Here is a 20,262-nt window from a genome sequence, read left to right on the forward strand (position 1 = left end):
AGTGCCTAACCCGAGCCAAGCCTTCCACGGCAGTTTCCCCCTCCTCTCTTGCCCCTCGCCTGCAGCCCCCCCCCACCTCCAAAATCCTAAAAATAATCCGCCTCGCTGGGCCGAAACCCAGCAAGCCTACATTGGCCTCGACTGCCAAAGGAGCAACCCACAAGCCTCCCCGCCCCAGCGCTTCCCCAGAGGCGCCCAGATGTGCGCCTAAGGGGAGGGGGCAACTTCGGGAGAGACCCATCCCGCCAAAGTCGACCCCACCGAGGAGAGCGCGCATCTCCCCGCCTGCGGGATCCTGCGCGGCGCCACGCTGCCCTCTCTCTCTCCTTTCCCTCTCCCTGCGCCCCATCCTCGCCCGGGCTGGAGGGGCCGGTGGGGGGTGGCGAGTAGGGGGGTGGCGAGAGAGAAGGAGGGAGCGTGGGAGCCGAGCCGAGCCAGGCCAGGCGGGCTGGGTGCGGACCCCGCCCCCGGGCAGCGGGGTCGCCCCGCCCCGCTCGCACTCCGAGAAGTTTCCCAGGGTCCGGGAGCGAGGAGGAGGCGCCGCCGCCGCTGCCGCCGCCGCCGCGCTTTCGGTGTCCTGGTGTCTGGCTGGAGCCTCGGCGCGGCCCCTTCCATGGATCTATAGGGCGGCAACAGGACTTTAGGGGGGAATGGGCTTGGCGTCCCCGCGCGGGGGCCCGTGGCGGGCATGGCTGGGCTGCAGCCTTTTGGGCATCGCTCTGCTGGCGCGCCTGACCCGGGGAGCAGGTAAGGAGGACCTCGGGGGTGTCTGGGGGGGGGGAGGACGGGACACAGGGCGCTCGCCCCTCCGGCTTCGTTAAGCCTAGCACGGGTGGGAAGAAAGCCCTCCCCGCTTCGGCCGGGCTCGATCATGGCCTCTTCGTTTCCTCTTTTCAAACTTTTTAAGCAAACTTCGCCGGAGCCTCTCGGAGTCCCCTTGGCGCTCCTCGGTGCCTTGAGCCGCCATCTCCCTCCCTCCCTCCAGTGCGGGTGGGGGGGACGGACCCTGAAGTTATTTTCCTTGTTCCCGGCTAGATCCCCGTCCTTTTCTCTCTCTCTTCCGCACCCCCCCCCACGCCAGAAGAAGGGGAGGGAAGGGGAAAGGGTTACGGAACGGGCCACAAAGAAAATAAATGATCGTTGTTTAATTACCGATTGTGTGAAGGGGAGGGAGCGATTAGGCTGGATTGGAGGGCGGGCGGGGGGTGCTAATTCGCCGGCACTGATTTGAGCTGCGGGGAAACAATCTTGCACTTTTTATTTACTTGAAGTAAACTTTCTCGGCAGCCAGTTTAAGCTTCCCAGCCCGGAGCGGCTGGAAAAACCGGAGCGTGGATTTCGGATCTGGCTTCTCTCGGTCTCCGCTGTAGCCGTCGCTCTCTGTTTCTCTTTCTCGGCTCCTTGCAAATCAAATCTTGCTCGGGCAGGCTGGCGGAGGGAGAAGCTTTCAATTTTCTATGGTATCCCATTGAGGTTTTATTGAAGCGGGTATGCTGTGGAGTTTGGTTCTGCCAAAGCCTGGAGTTTGTGCAAGAGCGTAAAGGAGGAAATAAATGTTTGGTTTAACACGCCTGTTGTGCAGACATGCAAATGCATTTGGTAAACGGCATGGATTGAAAATTTAGTGCACTTGATTGTGCAACTGGTGTATGTGAGTTTGTCTGTGAATGTGCGCATGATCATATGTTTAAAAACGCATAAAATGCATTGTATTTGCAAGGCACACTCGTCCTCTCTTTCTCATGGAATATATGCAAGAGGTACATACATGAACTTATATTTGTGAAGCAAGCTTGTGTGCTGGTTTGTGTGTGTGAAATGATTTGCTGGTAAGTGGGGGGGTTGTGGGTTAAGGGGTGACGCCTACGCCTCCCTTTTGGATTGTCATGAAATGGCCTCCTTGGAAGGCTTTACACCCACACTGACATTGAATTTGATAGAGCTTTTGTTGCTGCGCATTGTGTGTACAGGATAGCAAAGGGAAGGGTGTTGATGATCTGGGCAGATGTAGTAGCAGCTGTTGCCCCCTCGCGCGCCCTCCCCTTTCACATTCTGCTGGATGCACAAACTTTTATTGTTGCTGCAAGCTATTCCCAAGAAGCTGCCCAAGTGCCTCTCGAGCCAATCTTGCTCTCGCACTGTGTGTTCTATAGCCCTGGCATGGCACCCTTGTTTCCGACCCAAAGGAGCTAAGTCTGTGGCTGGCTTCAAAGTTGCAGATCCCTGACTGTGAAACTGGGAACGCGTCTTGGAGCCATGCTAGGGAGTGCACAGCTCAGCAACTGGGCCAGCCAGTTCCCATGCTTCTGGGGAGTTGCAGTGGCTCAGTCTGCTTTGAAATTCTCTCTCCCCACCCCCACCCCCCACCAAGCCGGCTTTTCCCCCATTTGTGCGCTTGGGAATATACTGTGATGCAAACGGGAGATAAGATGATTTAATTGGGTGTCGTGCAGCGACTTGCTTGCCCTATGAAACGTGCAGCAGTATGCCAGGGATGAGATAATTGCAGCGAAAGGTAAATAGAATGTGGGGCTATTATTCAGCCTGGGTTTCACTCTCCCATGAAGCCACCTGACTGGTTTGGGGAAGCCGGCCTTGCTTATTAGAACGCTCCCGGCCAGCTGGTGCTCCAGTGCGTGGGAATGTGCGGCTCGTCCAACGCAGGAGGCCGGGGATGCTGTGGATTGTGGGTGCCCGGGAATATGAATCCCCTCCTCCCCTCCCCGCCAGCTTGCTGCTTGGCTGGACATAGACAGGGCATTGTTCTTGGTTGAGCAACTCCACCGCAGTGCTGCCGAAGCCCTGGCGGTCTTGCGCCAGACAAGGGCTCCGAGCTGCTGCTTTGAGCCACACGGGAACATTTCTAATGGCTCTAGAGAATTCAAAATGGTGCAAAAGGCACTGGGACCCCTGTCCTTAAGCTTTCCCAAAACAGCATCTGAAGGGCCTCAAAGAGTAGGAGGTTCAGGGTGAAGGGCCAACTCTGGTTGAGTGTTCTGAGTTTGAATTGGCAGGGTGCAGTCTTTTTTCTTCCTTTCTTTTTAGATGTGGGCTGTATCAGATGAGGGTCATGCAAGGGTTGGGACTCCTGCCTAGTAGGACGGGCCCTGTGTGAGAGAGAAAGCAGGCCGCTTTCTACTGCAGTATGCATATGAACCTTAGGGCTTAGACACTTAGGCCTCGTCCATAGCAGTGTCTGCAAGCCAGACATTTTGTCTCTTCCAAAGCTGTTCCTTCTTTTCTGCTTGGCTCCACTGATAACAATGTGATGATCTGCAGGAAAGTGCCTCACTTGATGAAGCCCTCATCCAAGGGCTGCTTCACATGATCAGGCACACATGAGGTTTTTCCACCGTGATTTGGCCTTGGCTTCCCAGAAAATGTATGCAACATGCCATGACATGAAAGATCTGCATGTGTGATCATTGTACATGTGTTTTGTCTTTGTTCTTTATGCATCTGAATTTTGTAACATATGCAGCGTTCTTAACTGGCATAGCCTTTCCCTTCCAAAACGGGTGCAATCCATTGCCTAAAACTGAACGTTACTAAATTTCAAATGGAAATTTGTTGTTTGATTTGGCAGGAGCAGGGACTCAAATGTGAGCATTTAAATACGTGCTAAGCTTTGCCAAAAACACAAGCGCCAAGTTATGCCGTTAATTAATGTACTTCAATACAAAATTGAACCTGGAGATTGGTGGAATTGATTATTTGAATCCAGTTTGCACATGCTCCTATCCCATCCTCTGGAATTGGGAAGGATATCTTCCCTGCCTACACAGTTTTCCAGATCTGATAGTAACACAGCTTTGTCATTAATGGCACCCTCTGTGTGTATCTGAAATCTTTCCTCTCCTTTTTTTTTAAGCTTGTGGGGATGGCGAGACTGCAAAAGTTCAAATCTGGGTGTGTGTGTGTTTTTGTCAATTCTAGAAAGAATAAATGTAATCATCCAGAGGTCTTTCCCTTGGGGCTTTTAGTTGGTGTTTTCCATTTTGCAACAGGTTTCCTTGCCTTCAGTTGTGTCTGTGTAAGGGAGTATCCTAAGTCTTGATGGTACCGAGCCCATGTCTGACTCCGCAGTATCTAATCCTGCTGCCTTTCTTTGTGTTTCTTGTGTGGACACAGTGAGGAATCTCTCCCCTCACCCTCCCACCCCCTTTGTAGATTCTGTGAGCTGAAGCTGTCTGTGCACAGAGTTGTTGAGACACAGCAGCTGCCTCCCTGCTGCAGCCCCTCCAGATGTAATAGCAGGGCCAGCCGGCTGGCCATTCAACTCCCTGCCCCTTTATTCTGCCCACATTGCTAGCCAGCTAACAAAGGCAGCTGGAGAGAGCCTGGGAGCCCCTCCACACAGCCTTGCAGCACTCAGTCACTTTTGGGGGGCCAGATTCCTCGCTAACAGGTAGCCACACTTCCTTTTTATTAGCCTCAGCGGAATGTGCGTGGGTTGAAAGCAGCATCCGAGTCCCATTATATGCATGGATCCTGGTTCACCACGCTTCTGTGCAGAATGTATTCAAAAGCACAGGTAACCAGTCTAAGCAAATCAGGATTGGGTTGCCTGTTGTGGACCTCCCAGATGCTTGCTTAACCACACCTGCATTCAGTTTGGGTTGATAAAAGTCAGAATGGATAGGAAATAAGTGCAAATGTTGATCACATGGTTTGGACTGAGAGCAATGGTAAAGTCTTACCCTTTTCATTGTTTTGGAGAACCTGGAAGAGGATGGTGAGGGAGAGGGGCATATTGTTGCTCCTGCCATTTGGACGTGGCTGTGACTCAACCTTCCCCTTTTAAAAGCCAGAATTGTGCTTAGGCTATGCAGTGGTAACTTTTATGCAGCAAAGGGCCCAATTCCTCTCATTTCTGTTCTCTGCTGTCCCCAGGTACATAGAAGAGCCGTAGCACAGTGGTATAGCATCTGCTTTACATGCAGAAGGTCCCTGGTTCAATCCCCAGCATGTCTAGGTAGGGCTGGAAATGCCATCCATGGTGAGCCTCTGCCAGCCAGCATAGACAGTACTGAGCTAGATGGGCAGCTTCCTATGGTCCAGCCTAGCAGTCGGGCTTAGTATATTTTGTCCAAGCAGAAGGCTTGGTATTGAGTGCAGAACTCTGCCTCCTGTGAATCTTGGTGCTCATTCTTTAAAGCAAGCTCCTAGCTTCTATGTCTGCTGCAGTGATGAGTAGGGCTCAGCAACGCCTGGGAACATTTCAGTAACCCGGGAGAGGCTGAGCAGGGCTTCCATTGCTCAGGAAATAGGACTTTGGTGCCCCGCATAGTTGTTTCTCCCTCCCTGTGACTAAGAATAAATTATGCAAGATAGGCAACTCACGCAAATTTTCTCATTTTGCATAATTTATCCCGGTCATGATTTTCAGCTTTTCTTGGCTCAGAATTTTGTATACCTTGGCACAGAATTTTCTTTCTTTCTTTTTTGTTAGTAACGAGACCTGTTTATATGTGCCTGCCAATAGGGGCCTGGAATCAGTCAACCACACCCTACATGGTAACCAAGATATGTGGGTGGTACCCAAGGCATGGGCTGTCAGCATGTTAAAAGAAGATGGGGAATTGCAGGAGGTTTTTCTCTGGGACTCTTTCTTTGTCTCTGTTGCTTTGTAGGTTTTGATTCCTTTGAAAAAGACAAGCAGTGCTTCTAACATGCATGCTTATTGCTGTGAGGTAGGAGTAGTTTTCAAACTTTCAGAATTTAGCACAGACTTTCTCCATTTACTTATATCCTGAGGATATGGATATGGAATGCCTGAACACTATATAAAGCATAGTGTGAATGTTCTCTTCATGTGGGGGCATTGGCTAAGTCTGTTAAGCCTTACCATCAACCTACATCAATAAAGAATATACCTCAGGGTGCACTAAGTACTCCCAGTGGCCAAGAAGTTTGGTGGATAGCAGTGGGCAAGGTGTCAAAGCTTCTCTGCCATTTTGGATCTCTGAGAAACCCCAAGAGTTCCCCAGGTTTGAGTTTTCTGAGCTAGCCATTCACATTGGCACTGACTCCTAGAATGAGGAGCAACTGTGGTACATTCGGGGTTCTAACTTCCATGGAAGCCCAGGAGGTCTGCATGCATAGACTTTCCTGCCATAGAGACACCCATGTTCAATGTTTGGCATCAAGGGGTAGGGAGCAGTGGGTCCACACCACTGGCTCGCTCTCCCCTTCTTTAATCACATGGAGATCGTTCAAGCAGTTAATGTGAGAAGCGGGATTGGATCTCCCATTCTCTATCGCATGCAACGCTCCCTTTGGTGGCTTGAAATGGGTTCTTCGAATAGCTATCCATGTCAAACAGAGGTCATAGCAAGGCAAAATTTTCTTCCTAAAGGAAGTGTTAGAAATGCTTCAAACTCCAAGAATGAATTTGCAGGCAGACTTCCAAGTTGGAGCCTCTTTGAGTGGTGATATTTTGCTCCAGAAGAAGATGTATATAATGCCCTATGTGTTGACAGAACGTTTGGCTGAATCGCTAGAGTCTGGTCCTCCCTGACTTCACCCGTATCTAGAGCTTGGAACAGAACTTGGGAATCCTGGCCTCCAGGGCCTTTGCTCACACTCAGGAAGGGCCAAGCAGAGAGGTGCAAGCCAGATTCAGCTGTCAGCTTCAGCTGATCTGAGGACCCTTTATCAAATTTTAATAGAGACGTGGTAGCCAACTGTGCTCGCACTTCTGAAAGGAAAATGAAGCAATGGAATTCCATGTGTATTTAATACGGTAATACATCTTCTTGGATTGATAGTTGGAAAATTTTCCACTGCTTTTCCTTTTCCCTGAAGAAAATTTTACGTTGTTTTAAGTTCATTAGTAACTGAATGGATCCTAATTGCAAATAACTATCAGGCAAACTTGGCAATTTCAAAGTTTTAGCTTTGCTTACTAAATACAAGTGAAATAAACATGTCAAAGTAGATCACTCTTATAGGGCAGGGATGGCGAGCCTGTGGCTCTCTAGATGTTGTTGGACTCCAAGTCCCATGAGCCCCAGCCAGCATAGTCATGACCTGGGATGATGGATGTTTCAGACCAGCAGGTTCCCCATCCCTGCTGTAGGGCATCAGAAAGTTTTCTGATGCAAATTATTGTATCCAAATGACACTAATTTGGAAAATTGTCCTATTAATAATTTCCCAGGAAACATACCTCACTGCTGGGAAGAATTAGTGCCAACGTGCCTCTTCCAGGGACATTTGTCCCACAGCATCCTTTCCTCCCATTGGTGACCTCATACTATTGAAATGCATGTGCTCCATCTCTGTGTTCCTTATACTGCAAACTTTATTACAGAGCCTGACTATCCTTAAGTCAGATTCTTTCAGCCCCATCTAGTGTCAACATATCTGACCTGGTTTTAAGCCAAAGGCCTCCTGGGAAATATAGGTTTTAAAAGTGGGAATTTCCATTGGAGGAAGGGTTGTTTTGCACCCTTGGACTGCCAAGCCCTGGGAGGATATATTTCTTAAGACATTTCAAGGGCATCCTGATCTGTGAAGGGATGAACTTGGCAAGCCTGATGTCAAGGTCATAGTAGAATAAACTATGATGTGTTGTCAGGGGTAGGCCAGAATTCAAAAGACCTGCTCTGTAATTGATACAGTATTGTGGTTTTGATTGTATATTATGGCGTAGCTACTGTGGTGGGATAAAAACCCTAGTCTACCTCCCTTATCAAGGACATGATACTGGTCTTCATGGTATAATTTGAGTCTTTTGCGGGGAGTGGAGAATCTTGCCATACAACTGTCATCTCATTCTTGCCTCTGCCTTGAAGAAACAACTTATGATGGTCTTGCAGAATGAGAAGTCAGTAGGTAAACTGTTACAGCTCTTTGGGTCGGTTACATTTGCAAGTTTAACACCACAGGGATTTCCTGACTGCTTCCTGCATGTCTTGCAGTGAACACTGTATTGTCCATCTGAAAGTACAGTAGTACCTTGGAAGTCGAATGGAATCTGTTCTGGAAGTCAGTTCAACTTCCAAAATGTTGGGAAACCAAGGCATGGCTTCCGATTGGCTGCAGGAAGTTTCTGCAACCAATCGGAAGCCGCATTGGACGTTCGGGTTCCAAAGAACGTTTGCAAACCGGAACACTCACTTCCGGGTTTGTGGCGTTCAGGAGACAAAATGTTTGACTCGCAAGGCATTCGGGATCCAAGGTACTATTGTACATGGAATACAGAATGGACAGAACCCAAGGAGTTCCAGTTGGTTAATCTTCATGTGTCTTCCAAGGCATGTGAGTCTCCCTCAGGCATTTGCTGTGTGCACTTATGGTGGAGATCTAGGAACAATGTCTGCCCTGCAAAGCACAAAATGTTCCCCAAATAAAGTGTGGTGGCTTGACACTTGTGCAAAAAGGGGTTTATGAGCTGTGAGTCAGTAGTGCATTCATTCCCAAGACGCTGGGCTCCTGTGAAATGCCCAAAGATCAAGCTCCATGCTAATAACTTTGCTGCACAAACTGCATGCACAGGGAACTACAGAGGCCTATGTTTTTAAACAGGAAGGTCCAGAGTAGACAATTGTGAAAGAACAACAGATCTTGCAGTCGTCAAGGGTTACTGCTTTTTTGCTTTACAAAGATTAAACATGGGTACTAGTCCTAGCAATCAGATCATGGTTAGCATGCTGTACTAGTTATGATGAAACCATCATTGCAAATATACAGTATATCTAGGCATGCGGTGCAATGAAAAATCCGTGGTTTCAGAGTGTAGCTAATGTTGCTTTTCTTGATTAACAAATTGTATCTGGAGAGAAATGATGCTGTTGTTGAGGAAACAGAGGTCACTGAGACAGAGAAGCATTTACTTCTCCAAATTCTTTTAAAAGTCTCTTAAATGCTTGAAACTTTAAGGGTGTCTTTACAAGATAAATTCTCTGGGTTTTTTCTTTCTTTCTTACAAGATTCAGTGAGACCAGATTACCAGGCCTCAAATATTTATTTTATTAAATTTATATCCTGCCCTTACTCCCAAAGGAGCTCAGAGTAGCAAACATAGCACCTGACATCTTGGGTGAGGTGTGCTGTCCTTCATAAGATTTGTTATGGACACAGCTGTGTGAGTTTGGGAAAGAAAAAATATTGCTAGCTATCACAGTCCAAATTCTGTGCTGAATCTTGCAAGCTGCATAAATTATATAAATCAAGCAAGTTTGTTTAGTTTGCCTAACTTTTGTGTTAGCTTGTAGAGAAGGGCAAGGAACTAATGCAAGGCACTGAAGCCTTAACCCCTTACTGCTGGAAAACCTAGGCTCCCCACTGCCCTCCTCCTGGGCATAATACGTGGTGTTTAGAAAATGATTCTTGGTTGGTGGTTTTCTACAAACAAGACTGAATTCTTAACTTGTTTGATTGTTTACATAGACTTGTTGATTGACAGAGCCGTAAATATTGGCCTGAGATGACCCTTGGGCACATAACCCTTACAATCAATCTCTCTTTCTCTCTCTCTTTCTCTCAATGTTGCTTGCATGTTTAGTGCTGCTTGTCATTTAAGGAAGGGATGGTTGGGGTGGAGGTGAGAAGCCAGGACTCCTGGCATCTGGCTGAGTCCTGCAAAGAGCATGAGGATTAAGCAGTCAAAGCAGTGGGAGCCAGAGCACCTCAATTGTAGTCTTTGGCTTTTCACTGCCTTGAAGGGTGACCTCTGCCACTTCTTATTCCCAGTGGTTCTTTAAAGAGCATGAAACCTATTTGCCTTCTAACTTGTTTCTGGATGGTTTGATGAAAAGCTAGAGCCGTGGAGAGCTAATTTCCTGGGCTTTGGGGGAGGCTAATGTTGATTTGAGCAAAGAAAGTTCTTTGGGTTGCTTGTGTTCCCTCTCTTTGGAAGGTGGAAAATCAAGGCTCTTGTGAGTTCATCTTCTGCCTTGCCGTGTTTTGGGAGGGGGTGGCCAACAGGACTAAGAATATTTTCTCTTTGCCACTGTGGGCCATTTTGCGATTCCATCCCATCCCATGTTATATATGAGAGGGAAGTGTGATCACTGATTCCCTTTGTTTGCCACACATTTTAGGCAGTCTGGTTTCAGACTGGCTTGCTTCTGTGTAGGTTTAGGTCTGGCCTTTCCTTTGGAGATAAGGTTCCATGCAAGAGCTGAGAATTGTGTTGATGGCTGCAGGGCCCTCTACATTTGGGTGCCCATGTCTGAAAAGCGTACTCGTGTTGGAATGTTGGTTGTAGAGTTGGAGGTGTGGGGAGTGCATTCCACTGGCTCAAACTTGGCTGTGTGCTCTGGAAAGGATGAAAGGGTAGGAAATTGTGGGTTTGTGTTGTGTCAGGAATGCTTCCCGCTGAGATACTTAGCTATGCATGTTATACTTCCTGTGAGATTGTGTACATATTCACGTATGCAGTGTTACATGTGCTTAAGCTGGTTTGAAAGCATTCAGGCACAGGGTGTGTTTATGCTGTCTTTGTGAGCCCCTGGCATTGTGTGCATGTGTGTGTGTGTGTATGTATGTGTACACATGCAACTGTGCTGGGAATACTTTTCATTATTGTGCTTGCTAGCTGTGTTTGAGACGGTTGCCCCATATTGTTCACCTGTAAGAGTGTGTGTATGTGTAAAAGAAACTCACTGACTACATATCTGTTTAGGTTTCGGTGAGCAGAGTGTCTGCACCTATCTGTATGCAGCCTTTGCTAGTTACACGGTGTTCAAGTTGTGGGGAGGGTGAAATCCATAGTGGCATAGGTTCATTTTGGGTGTGGGGGAATTTAATATGGTCTGCATAAAGGGCGGTTGCTGAGAGCACATTTTGCTGCAGTGCTGCTGCTGGCTCTGCATGCCGACAGAGTGAGGGGCGGCAGTGGAGGGGGGAGAGGCATTGTCTGGGACTGATCTGTGTGCTGGGCACGCACTCTGTTACAAGTGGGTCTCTAGGAAATGGCTGAGAGTGAGTGTATTGCCTGGGCCCCAGCTCCTTCCATCTTCTCTCTGCTCTCGAGAGGGGAGGGGTCTCAGCCAGCATCCCTTTGCTGCTCGGCTGCATCTCCCTCCTTCAGTAGGCCCAGAGCACTTGTAGTGTCTCTTGAGCCTGAAAAGGGGTTCCTTTGGGAATGGATGTGTCTCTAATTTTGTTCCTTTCAGAGGGCACTCAAACACCCCTCTCAGGGCTGGCAGAGATGGGTGCCTGTGGTTCTTTTCCCCAGCCTGGGCCCCATCAGGGGACGTGCTTTGCTTGGCTTAGCTTGGGCATTTACTAAATGGCTCCTCCTACCCACTCACGATGGCACATAGGAGGGCGAGGAAGACTGCAGGCTCCCCATTTTTCTGTGCCAGTTTTGTTAGGCCCTTGTCCTTCCACTTTGAGTTTTGCAGGGGTTTCTCAAAAATACCAGCCTCCCCATACACAGGGCTCTCTATACAGATCTGTGGAGGTTGAATCTCACTTTCAGCTAGCTCTCTCGGTGGCAGTTGTCAGAGGTCACCAAGTACTTGTGGAATCTCCATAACTCCAATGACTCGCCATGATCTGAGACTGCTGGGTTGTTTAGTGATTCTAGTTGGTTAGCTGCAGTCCTCAGATGATCTCTGTCTTCTCTAGAATGCCCAGTCCCCCAGAAACTGCTGTCTTTCCCTTCCTGGTTGCTTGGGGATTCCAGATGCATCCCTGTGCTTGCCCCTCTCTTTGCTAGATTGTGGGAAACCAATGTAAGGGAGAAATCTCTGAAGAGGAACCATTTTTTCTTGCCATTTTGCAGATTGTCTCTCTTCCCTACGACTTTCGATGGTATTCTGCATACTTTTTGACCTTTGCCAATGAAGCCGGTCTCTAGTTACTGGGCAGTGTAGAGGCTGAGGTTGCACTAACTGAGCCAGCTAAGCCTACTTGTGGCTTGTGAGAAATTCTGTCCACTCCCTTCGTTTGAAGCATTTCTGCCTTATTCCTGTTTTGTGTTGTCTGACGTGACCCCTTGAAGATGCATCTGCAGACCTTCAATTATTATTTCCATCTCTCTGTGTGTTCAGAAGCCTAACAATAATAGCATATATGAATTGTTCCATGGATGATAATTTTAGCAAGAGAGAGAGAAGGGCCCAGTGGCAAAGTTATGCTTACAAAAAGTCCCAGGCTCAATTCTAATATTTCCACACAAGGGCTGAGATTGATTCTTGTCTGAACCCCTAGAGAGATGCTGCCAGTTGTGTAGACCAGGGGTGCAGTGTTTCAGTGGCGTAGCGTGGGTTGTCAGCACCCGGGGCAAGGCAAGTAATTTGCGCCCCCTAACCCGTGGATTTGTGCCCCCTAACCCTAACCCCCAGATGTTGCGCCCGGTGCGGCCGGCCCCCCCTGCAGCCCCCACGCTACACCAGTGCAGTGTTTAAAATAAGCCAGGCGCCAGGCACGTTTTGCTACTGACACAGGTCCACTTGCAACAGCGTGGAGATTTCTGGGCACAAGGTTGGCAATCACAGTTGAAAAATCTCTGCCTTACTCCATAGTTAGTACCATTTCCCTTTCCACTGTGTATGTTTCTTCTTGCATACTGGGACAAGTGAATTGTTGTAAGAGCAAGCTATAGTCAAGCAATGTAGTTGAGATAATAGAATCATAGAACTGTGGCATTGGAAGGGATTCTGGGGGTCATCCCCTGGCAGATAGACATTCTGTTGTGGCAACCACAACCTAGATTCAAGATGTCATTTGGTGCCTAGTTTTATATACCTGAGTTTCTAACAGTGCGCATGTGGCCCTCCAGATGTTGCTGGGCTCCAACTCCCATAATTCCTGATCGCTGGCCATTGTGGCTGCATCATGGGAGTTGGGAGTCCAGCAGTATTAGTCTATCCTTCCAGGTGTGGATAGTAGGGAGCTATATAAACCAATAGTCTGACTTCGTATAAGTCAGCTTTGTAAGAGCAAAAAACACTGCTTTGGGGGTGCAATGGAGATTGTAAAAGCAAAATACACAAGTTCAGTCCATATCCTTTATCCTGGGGCAAGAGCTAAGCATGACTATAAAATATAAGAGGTGCTTTTTGAGCTCATCGCATGATGGTAATGGTTGTTTCCTTGTTGTTGTTTTCCTTGCACCAGGTTAAGTGTACATGGGAGCTTTTGTTGAGCTGTTGTGACCAGTAACTTTTGCTAGATCTGTTCTTCACAGCCTGGGCATTGCTTTGTTGTTTCTACAGCTGTGCAATGGCATGCTCTAACCAAGTTCTTTCTCTTTTTCTACAGCCATACAGTGCTTGGATGGCGACAAGCCCTGTGAGAATGGTGGGAGCTGTGTTGTTTACTCCAACGGGATAGCTGCCTGCATGTAAGTGACACCCTTGCACAACTTTGCCCATGGGTTCAACAACAGCCAGTGCGTCAAACCATCTTGGGGGTTTGTAGGGTTGGGCCACTGCCTTCAAAGGGCAGACCAGTAGTGTAATTTGGAAGCTGTATAGTTGTCATTGTGAAAAATTGCTGCTTGGCTTGAAGTGGGAGAGCAGCGAGCTCTGTTGACAGGATGCAGGATAGTTTAGGAAATATGGGGCCTGGAAATGCTTCAAAAGTTACAACATGACATGCATCCTTCTCAGTGGCTTTGCATTAGGCCTGTAGGAACTAATGACTGGTGCAGATTGGCTTCCAATGCATACTTTGACTATTCTTCAGCTGGGATTCTGTTTGCCATGGGACACTGGAATAATTTGGTCTCAACGTCCATTTAGAGACACCCACTTGACGGAGTGGATAACATATTGGACTTAATTTAAGGAAACTTGAGTTTGAATTCCTGCTAACCAGTGAAGCACTAAAGACAGGAGATCTTGGACCAATTCTTATTTATCTACCTAAACTACCTCATAGGGGTGCTGTTTTGTTTTGTTAAGATAAAATATGATAACCCCCCCGCCCGCCCCCAATGTAAGGCACCCTAAGTTCCTGGGAAGAAGAGTGGAATATAAATGTGGTAAACAAACATCTTACAAGGAGGAAAGAAGGGAAGGGAAGAAGAACAGGTTTTCTGGTTACCGCAACAATTATATTAATATGAATCTACAAAGGAGCTAAGGGCCCAAACAGATGATATGACGAAGATCTGGATCTGAATTGAGCAGCTGCAATGGGTGTGTGTATTTAGGGCAGTGTTAGGAAACCTCTGACCCGCCAAATGTTGTTATTGGACTCCAGGTCCCATCAGTCCCCAGCAGTGTGGCTGGTGGCCAGGGATGATGGGAGTTGTGGTCAAACAACTTCTGTTGTTTTTTTTTTAATGATATTTATTAAAGTTTCAAAGAATACAAAAACAAAAAATAAAATACAAGAAAATACAAAATACAGAAAAAAAGAATAAAGTTTTTAAGATATAACAAAAAAATGAAAAATAAAGAGAAACATACAAAATAAAAACAGTTAAAAACACGTTAATTTTCCATAGCATATCTTCCTTACACTTATTTCCCCGGACCTCCTCGTACCTCCCTTTTTTGTATTCCAGTTCAGTTTGTTAGTTCAGCAAATCCTTACCATTAAGCTTTTACCCATTTGTAAACCTTTTTTCGTATCTCTTAAAGCATTACAGCTGGAAACCACTTAGTTTCTATCCAACATCCTTCTAAGATTCCTTAATTTTACAATATTTCTGTAAGTAGTCTTTAAATTTCTTCCAATCTTCTTTCACCGACTCTTCTCCCTGGTCTCGGATTCTGCCAGTCATTTCTGCCAATTCCATGTAGTCAATCACCTTCATCTGCCATTCTTCCAGAGTGGGTAGATCTTGTGTCTTCCAATACTTTGCAATGAGTATTCTTGCTGCTGTTGTTGCATACATAAAAAAAGTTCTGTCCTTCTTTGGCACCAATTGGCCGACGATGCCCAGAAGAAAGGCCTCTGGTTTCTTCAGAAAGGTATATTTAAATACCTTTTTTATTTCATTATAAATCATCTCCCAGAAAGCCTTAATCCTTGGGCACGTCAAACAACTTCTGCAGGACCACAGGTTCCCTGCCCTGGTCTTTGATTTAACACTTCCCCTCCATTTTTGAATCTCAATTCCTGTTCATGTAGTTGCTATTAATCCCACAGCAGAAAACATACATATGATGGTGGGATGGCTCAAGGTGTTAAAGGAAGACCCCTTTGATCAAATTTGGAACACCTCACAGAAATGTTTTTAGGTTGAAATCATAATTTATGAAGCCTTGATCACAAATCTTCCATTGTCTCATTTCTTTTGACCCTAAAATACGTTAATTTATCATGGAAAAGGAGGACAATATCCCAGATAAAGGGAGGATAGATTACATTATGGGCCTTAGCAATTTTGAATATAATCACATGGGCTCTTATAAAGGAAGAAAGGTATAAAGTGAACAAATTTGAATAGGAATGGGAACTCTTTAAGAAGTTTTGGAATGCTAAACAAAGTATGGTATGCGGTAATCCTTTCTATTGGAATTTAAGACAATACTTCAGATATGCGACTCTCAAGCATTTTTTTATTTAAAAATTTATAGTTGTAATGTCTTTATGTTTTAATACGTAATCTAATAAACTAAAACTTTTGTGAATTGCTAAAATGTTTTGCAGGTGTTAGGGTTTTATTTTTGATGTTTTGATATGATCTTACAACATAATCCTATACATGCCTATTTGGAAGTAAGCCTTAATAATATATGCTCGGAGAAATATTTTATCAGATTAAAAGATTTCTACATTATAAATACAGTGGTACCTCGGGTTACAGACGCTTCAGGTTACGCGATTTCGGGTTGTGCACTGCGCTGAACCCGGAAATACCGGAATGGGTTACTTCCGGGTTACGGCGCTTACGCAAGAGCAGAAGCGCTAAATCACGCTTTGTGCATGTGCAGAAGACCAAATCGCAACCCGTGCACGCGCAGATGCGGCACTGTGGGTTGCAAATGGTGCTGGTTGCGAACATGCCTCCCGCACGGATCATGTTCGCAACCCGAGGTTCCACTGTACATCTTAATGGTGTTTTATAAGTGTTTATAGTGTTTAAATTTTTAATATATGTGACAATTCTTTGTGTTTGTTTTATGTTCTGAGAATTAATTGCCTTAATGGAATTTAGAATTTTTGAAGTGTCCTAACGTCTCTATGTTTCTGTTTCATGAATTAAATTTATTAGACTAAATATGTATTTCTAATCTCCATAGTATGTAAAAATTATGATAAAGCTTGGTTTATTTTTTAAAAAAGATCATTTATCAGACAAAGAATGTCTCTTGCTGGAACGTTGTAATGGGGATCTGTCAGTACAGATGCCTGTTGTTTTTATAGGTTTGAAAGCTGCTGCTAGACTGTCCTCCTCTTCTTTTGATCTTGAGCTTGTGTTTTAACAGGCGCCTGCTGAAGGGTGGGAGAGTACCCTAGCTCCTAAGGGCATCGCTGATGCTGCCGGTAGTGTCCAGGGCTGATTTTATATTGCCGTGTAATGCAGTTGCTTTTCTGTATTAGGGGTTCCATACTGTGGTGTTAAAACTTGAAAGGGGGAGACCAAGGATGTGTGGATACATAATCATTGGGATTTCAGTGTAGTTCTTTGTTGTGTTAGCCAAGCCACGTGGTCCTGGTGGTTTCCTGGCAATGGATGGTCCAGATGTACAGACCTGGATTTAGCCGGGCCAGGGATGCTTACTCGCCCTCCTTCCTTTAGTTGCTTCTCGTAGTGGCAGGTGTTTGAGCAAATTCTGTGAGCTCCTAGCTTAGTATGGTGTTGCCTGTGTTGGAATCCAGGACAGGTGGATCTGCCTGCAGCTGGCACGCCCAGAACAGGTGAATCACTGGGAGGCTCGAAGCCCGGCCTGGATCCCTGGATGGGATGATAGGACAAGAAAATACTACCAGTCACCTGTAAGTCCTGTTCAGAACGCAGCTGTCCCACCAAGGAGATTGGGCACTTAACCAAGCCTGGGGGGTGGGGGGGTTTGGAATTGTGGGGAAGTCTAAGGAAAGCTGGATATGTTCCTCTGGGGGCTCAGGAGAGAGGAAGAAAAAGGAAGGTTGCTCTTGGCATCATGGTCTGAAACCTGTCGGACAGGTTGGGTGGGGAGGCCTGGGAGTGCCCAGTGCTGAAGGGAAAACACTCCTCCTCCTCCTCCTCCTTCCCTCCTCCTCTCCCCCTCCCCCACTAAACACCTGCAGAGAGGCCTCTTAAAGGGGCGGTCACCATTTGGTTCCTTCGGGCCTGGCAATGCCAAATTGGAGGAGGTGGACAATGGGTGGTTCTCAGGTTAGTTTTGCCTCTCTCTTTAATCCACCCCCCTCCTCAAATCTTGAAGAAGGTGGGGCTTGGATTAGGGCTGCCAGAGACACTTCACATGAATGTGAAAACAGGCTTTCTTAGGAGATGGCAGGTGCAGCTACTAAGAAGAGCAGTGGAAGGAAACAGAATGTTTCTGGAGCTGGGAATGGGGAAGCCAAGGCGGCAGGGGTGGTCTAGAATGGAAAGGGGATCAGAAGGGGTCCTGGTGAGAGAAATCGGGCAGCTGGGGCACTGAAATGAAATCCGTATCACTGTTTTTAATGCTGAGGTTAATAGTCACCACAGATTCCTGGTTTTCATTTTTAAGAGAAATTAACACTAAAATGTAAGGGCCACTGGAGGAGGTTCTGTACTGGGTACAGCTTCTGTTTGCCTTTACTGCTTGTTCATGTGTCCCTTTTCCCTCACATCTGTTTCATAACTCAGAGGTTCTCAAACTTTTTTTTGCAGAGAATTTGAACATTGATGGGGGTCCCCTTTAACTTTTTCATTTTTTGGGAGGTGGGGAGGGAATTAGCAGACAGCACCAGCATAGTATTACAAAAATCAGAGGATCTAGACCAGGGCCTTGTTGGTCTGTTTGATAATCTGGTCCTGGACAAAGCGACCACTAGTTCTGCTGTTGGGAAAAAGTAAACCAAGTGCAGGGCCTAGTCTTCTTATTCTTCCTCCTCCTCCTTTAAGATTGTCTTCCATAAACACGGTTTTAACAATGAGTCTGTAAGTGACTGTGGAGGCCAATTCTCCTAGTGCATTGCCTTTCTGTGGGCCACCAGAATGAACTTATGTTGCCCCCTTTTAATGTTAAAATAAGATCTCCTCACCCCTTGCTTTATACATGAATAAGAAGACACATCAAAATAAACACGTGTCTGACACTGCGGTCTCTAGTGCAGCCTTTAGTGTGACATTAGAATCCCAGACCAGTTACACATATGGCAGAGCTCTTTTATGTCAGAAATCTTGCATCCTTTGGGCAGTTCTTTGCTCTTTAATCCTGTAGTGTATACTATAAATTCTCTATACTATACCATACAGTGCAGTGTACAGTGGTACCTCGAGTTACATACGCTTCAGGTTACAGACTCTGCTAACCCAGAAATAGTACCTCGGGTTAAGAACTTTGCTTCAGGATGAGTACAGAAATCGTGCTCCGGCGGCATGGCAGCAGCAGGACGCCCCATTAGCTAAAGTGGTGCTTCAGGTTAAGAACAGACCTCCGGAACGAATTAAGTACTTAACCTGAGGTACCACTGTATAGCTTGCCATAAGGTGACAGATTCCAGAGCAAATGGAAGCATATAGGCAAGTTGCCCCTTGGTATATGATGTTGGAGCCCAAAGAAGGGTTATGACAGCTGGCAGTACAAAGCAACTCCCATTAATTATCTCATTTGCAAGTACTGTAATGCTAATCCGAACCATGGCTTGGCAGGAGCAAGCAAAAGGACAGGTCCCCAGAGCAAAGATTGCAACTACAGTACTCTTCCTTGGACCTGCTGTGTTACCTGGAGTCAAACCATTGGGTCAAAACCTGGTTTTCTCTCCATAAAAAGCACAAGCTGAACCCAGTATTCTTGTTTTACCACATGGGGATTACCTAGGGAGGCAGACCACAAGCTCAGTTTCGGATGTAATGCTGAGCTAAACCATGGCTTACTTCTGGGTAGTGTAGGAGCAGCAGGACTAGGGGAGTAGCGCTGTGGCCACAGTCTTTGCATATTCACTCTAACCCATGGTTTGGCTTAGCACTGCGTGCAAATTGAGCCAGTTATTTAGAAGCACTGACAGAGGATGAATGAGTCCCTTGCGCATATTCTTGCTTTTGCCTCCTGTGTAACATGTAGGGAGGAAAATGGCTCCTCTCCACCATGGTGAGAAGTGTGAACTCTACATGCATGTGGACCTCACATGTCTTAATGCACACAAGGGAGATATGCATCTTCCCAAACATGAATGGACACTAAAAAGAGGGTGCACAAGTTGCTTCCTTTGCTATGTTCTACAAAAGAAGATCACATTATTTTAATGATTTATAGGCTAACCTTCAACAGCAGTATTCTCAGGGCAGCTTACAGATAAACAAAATGGAGTTGCCCCTAGTTTATTTGCTTGCTCCCAATTACTTGAGTAGGACGTTTTTGAAAGTACCATGGTACTAATGAGTGGTAATGGGTTTTTTAGTTCCCCAAAACAGGAATTTTGAATTTGTGACTCCCCAACTCCACATCCATACTGATGGAGCCCCAGCACTGCCTCACAGTTGATGGGATAATGGCTATAGTGCCAGAACAGCAGTAGTAATCAATCCCACTGTTGGAGCACTGTTCTTGATTCCAGTGCTATGAGTTTCTACAAGCTGGCCTTAGAATGGGGAGCAGGAGAAAGGGACACAGCAGTGCCCACCCAGCGCCCTGCAGCTATTTGATCTGTTTCTCCATTGGGGCTCGGACAGTTCCAACCCCCTCCAGTAAGGAGTTGGCACTACTTGCTACTGGTCTTCTTTATTCCTCTTTGTAATCCATTTTAGTTTTGTGGGGGCAAATTGCCATTGTAACCCTTGCCAGTAGGGATTATGATTTGGCACTCTCCCTGTGTGTGTATATGTATGCTTGGTTCTTGTTGACTGCTTTGTGAGGGTCAGAGCTGATTGTCAGCTCCTGGTTTCCCTCTACTTGCAAGATACAGCACAAGCATTTTCTCTAGTCCGTGCTTTTAAGCTTTCTGTGGCAGTAATTGCAAAGGAACTAGAAACTGTTGCTGACCTTGTGCAAGTTGTTGGTTTTCTTCCAGTGAGTGGGGTGGGAACAGTGGTGGGGTTTATATTAATTTTTTGGTTGGATGGATGTGTGAAGGGTTCTGCCTGCAGTGCCCCCAAGCAGCCCTCGGTCTTTCAATTTTGGCACAGGGCTGCAGGCCTGCTACTGCCGCCTGCGCAGCCCTGGGGTAAGGGCTGAGTCAGAGAGTGTTGAGCGACATGTGCAGACACAGTTGGTG

At 46.5% G+C, this 20,262-nt stretch overlaps 1 protein-coding gene across 4 annotated transcripts in view; it reads left to right on the forward strand.

Moving 5' to 3' along the window:
- The first annotated feature begins 535 nt into the window (after positions 1-535).
- The window catches only part of NOTCH3 (notch receptor 3), a 58,933-nt gene continuing 39,206 nt past the window's right edge, over positions 536-20,262 (forward strand). For 2 of the 4 annotated variants that reach the window (XM_080996515.1, XM_080996516.1), the window contains exons 1-2: positions 536-747; positions 13,222-13,303. In XM_080996515.1, the coding sequence (XP_080852641.1) occupies positions 651-747; positions 13,222-13,303 (179 nt within the window). In that variant the 5' untranslated portion in view covers positions 536-650. The remainder of the gene's footprint in view (positions 748-13,221; positions 13,304-20,262) is intronic. The other 2 variants (XM_080996517.1, XM_080996518.1) reach the window with 1 other exon arrangement.

The sequence above is a fragment of the Podarcis pityusensis genome (assembly GCF_964106645.2).
Source record: "Podarcis pityusensis genome assembly, chromosome: 2".
NCBI lineage: Eukaryota > Metazoa > Chordata > Lepidosauria > Squamata > Lacertidae > Podarcis > Podarcis pityusensis.